This window comes from Lupinus angustifolius, chromosome LG03 (genome assembly GCF_001865875.1).
Source record: "Lupinus angustifolius cultivar Tanjil chromosome LG03, LupAngTanjil_v1.0, whole genome shotgun sequence".
Classification (NCBI taxonomy): domain Eukaryota; kingdom Viridiplantae; phylum Streptophyta; class Magnoliopsida; order Fabales; family Fabaceae; genus Lupinus; species Lupinus angustifolius.
In genome coordinates, this window is record NC_032011.1 from 27502748 (window position 1) to 27507478 (window position 4731).

General features: G+C 30.0%; 1 protein-coding gene across 2 annotated transcripts; it reads right to left on the reverse strand.

The window, feature by feature from the left end:
- On the reverse strand, positions 673-1617 carry LOC109344300 (ethylene-responsive transcription factor ERF012-like). 2 transcript variants are annotated; one of them, XM_019583023.1, is made up of 2 exons: positions 1141-1617; positions 673-1110 (listed from the first exon to the last, which is right to left on the reverse strand). In XM_019583023.1, exons 1-2 carry the CDS (start codon positions 1503-1505, stop codon positions 864-866), a joined length of 612 nt encoding a protein of 203 aa, XP_019438568.1. In that variant the 5' UTR covers positions 1506-1617; the 3' UTR covers positions 673-863. The 2 variants fall into 2 exon arrangements, with proteins under 2 accessions (XP_019438568.1, XP_019438567.1); XM_019583022.1 differs by having other exon boundaries at positions 673-1616.

Below are 4731 nucleotides of genomic sequence, written 5' to 3' on the forward strand. Positions count from 1 at the left end.
TCTGAAAAATCATCACAAAATCAATTTATTGTTTACATTAATTATAACTCACCAGATATTGAATCCATTTTTGAACAAAATGAAAACTAACCATGATTTTATATATTTCAATATAACTATGTTTCTGAGACCCATATAAGGCATACAATACCAAACTTCGAAACAAGGAAACGCTCTTTGTTCTTTGGGCACAAAGTAAAGCATACAATGCTTACAAAATACACATTTTCCCATGGTCTCAAATTACCATAATCTATCACTAAGACATTGACCTAGTAGTGTAAGGTCTCATTAGATTTCTGAGATCTAGGATGACCAAAGGTTAAATATTCGATTCTTGGGAGCTACACTTGTTGGGAGGACAATCACAAACCACAAAAAGAATTAATTTCTTACCTATAAGTAAGGCGATATTGTTGGTAATACCAAATTTTTTTACCACAATCTGTATATGGATCCTTCTTTTCAATGATTTGGAAATAAGCATCTCTGGTACCTTCCAATGCATTAAAGGATTTCCCATATAGTGCAAAAAATTTCTCTCATGGTCACATTTATAAAAAAACAACAATGAAAGGAATAGCTTATAATTTGGGATATTGATTTATTCCATAACACATGAGCTATTCATTGCATCAATGATACATAATTTCACATATGTAGAAACCCACATTAGAGCCCAAAAATTGTCTTATCTAAATATGAATTTCTTCTAAATTGAACTATATGTAACATAAAATAGGGTATACAACTTTAATTTTTTGTCATAGTCAGTAACATCTTCAATTTTGTACCACTGAAGACAAACAAAATGAATTTATGCAACAAAATAATAAAAAAATTAGTATAGCCTTGAATTTCTCTCAACAGAAGTTCCACAAACGAATATCACTTTCTTCATAGAAATCATCAATTATCTGAGATGAATCAATATCAAAGAATGGACTAAGGCCATCAAAGGTGTACCAAGGTTCCATCATATTCAAAGCCATTGACTCATTTGTTTCTTGATCATATTCAAAAGATGACAATAGTGAAACATCATCATTGATTTGATCTAAAGTAGATGAAGAAGACACTGATGATGAAGAAGTTGATGCAACAAGATCAGGGGAAAGTGGAGTATTATCAACAATGTCATTTTCATGAATGAAACTATTAGCTGCAGCTGCAGCAACTCTTTGAATTGATTTAGGAGACAAAACCGTATCTTGAGGAATATAATGTTTAGAACAAGTTAATGGAAAATTGAAATTTGCTGAAGACCCTTTAAGGCATAAAAGTGCAGCATCATAGGCTCTAGCTGCTGCTTCAGCTGTTGAATAAGAACCTAACCATATTCTTGTTTTTTGATTTGGTGCTCTAATCTCTGATACCCATGAACCCCAAGTTCTCATTCTAACTCCCTTGTACTTCTTCTTCTTGCTGCTATCTGTTGATGAGGACAAAGATGGCATTTCCTTTGATAATGGCTCTGTGTGGATCTTGAGCTCTTTCTTAACCATTATAAGAAGCTGCTAGAACAACAAAATGGTTGATTGAAGAATAGCTTCTTTTTTTTTACTTATCTTGTTGCTATGTTTTGAGAGTGGAGAAAAGTAAGATTGGAGCTTAATGTTGGGAAGTGTAGATGTATTTATAGATAGAGGCTTATGTCTCAAGATATCAATTCCTCTATAGTCAATATTGGAGATTGTTGCCAGATTGTTATCGATTAATTGTAAGAAAAATATGTATGTACCGAAAATATATTAGTTGTATATATTATTATTGTATTATCCATCATCTATGTTTTATGTTTTATTATTGTTGAATATTAAATAAAAATACAAATAAATGATGGGTGCATGAATTATATATAAAAATTACACTGACAGTACATGGATATATAAAAATGTGTAAGTGTTTTTTATACTGTCAGCAAATTTCCACCATTCTAGTTAGTATTGACTATTAAACAAAAGTATTACAAATCAATGGTGGATGATGTAATGAGAGTATAACAAATTTTAAAATCTTTTAATATAGACAACTTAGCTCTTAAAATGACTTTTTTGTTCTAGCTGTTGAGTGAAGCTTCCTGCATATAGCTGAAGTATGGTCACTACTTACCATATGGGACGCTATAGTTCATTATCAGTGTACTGCTCACTATACACTAATTAACTTGCTAATAAATGCTAATTCCAACCAAATTGAAATTTTGCTGCATATATCATCCACTTTTTAGTAAAAGAAAGGATCTACTCTCCTACTATATTAATCTATTTTTGTGTTACCCTTTCTCACAAGCAAAACTATGAGACTTGCACCTTATATCTAGATGATGATTAGGTAAAATGTTCCCCAGAATCTAAATTTAAACTGTTGACCAAGAGGTAAAGTCGTATAATAGATATGTACCAATAAAAACATGTTATATAAAAATTAAAAATTTATCATCTTTTCTATTTTTACTTTATTGTCATTCGTTCGGAACAGGGTTTAGGATAGGTGATTTTCATAGAGAAAAAGTTGACCAGATAATCCCGTGGGCCAATCAGAGATAGAAAAATAAAGCATATTAATCTTGTTGTCTGTTTTAGCTCTGACTTGTGCATAAACCATCACCTTAATTATTTTTTTACTGATCACACATTCACACCCAATAAACCTCGGATTGAAGTAAAAAGTAAGGGCAATTTGATATCTTGGTAATCTGAATATAAATATCTTTTCCCATGATATTGTCACATTAACATTATTTTATGTTATCTCTTAAGTTGTAACTATTTCTGGAATGTAACATTTTATATTGATTTTGCAATAACAAATGTAGTGAGAGAGAAACATAGGATTCTCTCTAAGTTAACTAGTTAAGACCCATCTTCCAGTATCTGCAGGTGCTGATGCATTTACAAGCATTAGGAGTGAGCTGTAATGCACAAAAAGTTAGAAGCTAAAATATAAAAATATATACTTAGCTTATTCCATAAAAATATATATAAGCTAATGTTGATATATAAAATATTATACATACACGCAGTCTCTGATAGTGAGACCATTTGCATATGCAATCATACACAGCTGTTGCTTCTCTGTATTCAGCTCCAAAACCGCGTTTCATGTACCCTCATGTCATTTTCTCATGCAACTGTGAATTCATGTCTCTATACTTTTATCTCTCTAGTCCAAAGTACATTATTTTTCAATATTATTTTTTTTGTATAATTAAAGGTATTTCCTGCTCTCCTCATATGCAAGGTTATATATATATATATCAATAAATGTTTTTCTTAGGAATCGAATCTTTGACATTTTGATATATCTAAGATTTAATGATATTTTATATCACTAGATCAATATATTGTTGACATATTTAAACGGTTTAATAACTAGAATAATACTAAACCTCATATTCATTACATATTTTTATTGTTATCTAATTACAATTAGAGGCTTTATTTTTTAGAATTTACACTATGATTCCATAAATGTAAGTGATGTGCACTTAATATTTTTGTGATAACATTAAGTTGCTAAAGCGTGTGTAACTTAACTTTTGCACTCATCCTACTTGTACTTTTCTCCCTTTAATTGGTTTTGAATGGAATCTCAATTGGTACGGCACAAAGCAATTTGCTTCCTTTTAACTTTGGGAAAAATGCCAGCCCAGCTCACATGTTGGAGGATATGCGTGTAACAATTTCTTTCCTATGTTGGTCAAAGATTGATTTTCACACTGGTCAAACTTCTAAATGTTACCAAGAGTGGTTAGATTAATTTGTATGAGACTGTTCTATGTCTTCATGTCCATGAGAATAAGATTATGTTAAAGGTATAAAATGTATATGAGAGGATAGTTTGATCCATTCTTTTTTTAATTGAGAGTTTAGTGTGTCAATATGATTGAATATGATGATTTATTCTATATTGTTCATATAGTATATTTTATTACATGACGAGTTAGGTTAGAAATGATGAATAAGATAAGATAGTGCCATTTCTCCCTCATATTTTCACATATATATATATATGAACATTATTGTATCCACCCTCACTACTATTTATTACATTAATGTTATTATTATCTAATGGGACACATTAAACACTAAACAAAATAGGAGTTATTATGCTAAGGTCCAATCATGTTCTTGCTTGATCTCTAACTAAAATGTCAATCATTTTTTTGTTTATTTACTTCTATTCTAAAAAAAGTGGGTTTCTTCTCATAAAAAACCCCTTCCTTTTATCAGTTAGGATCTTCATTTTGGTGACCATGAGTTTTCTTTGTATATGGTCTCATGAGCTCTCTCCACAATTTTAAATGTTTGTTTTTTGGGTTATAATTCTCCTTCATAAAGGCACTTAATTATGAATATCTTATAGTAGAATGCTGTTTTTTAATTTCATTTGTTGGATCTGAAAACGTGATTTTGTTGGGTATGAAATGTCTTTTTTTGTATAGGCATATGAAATATGTCGTAACTAGGAGAAGATAAAAATTGAAAATGATTCATTCTATTCAAATGTGTTTTTTCTCATAAATAATTGTTCTCTATTTTGTTGTTCTTCTTATTCAATACTCAAATCACTCGTATTACTATAGATGGAGGTTTATGATTGTGAGGGCTTAGTTTGAGTGATGTTTCGTGGATTTAATTAGATGGGGGATTAATTAAAGTTTTAAAACAATAATATCATATTGAGGATTGAGTATTTAGTGCATAAAAAATAATGAATTTAATTTTT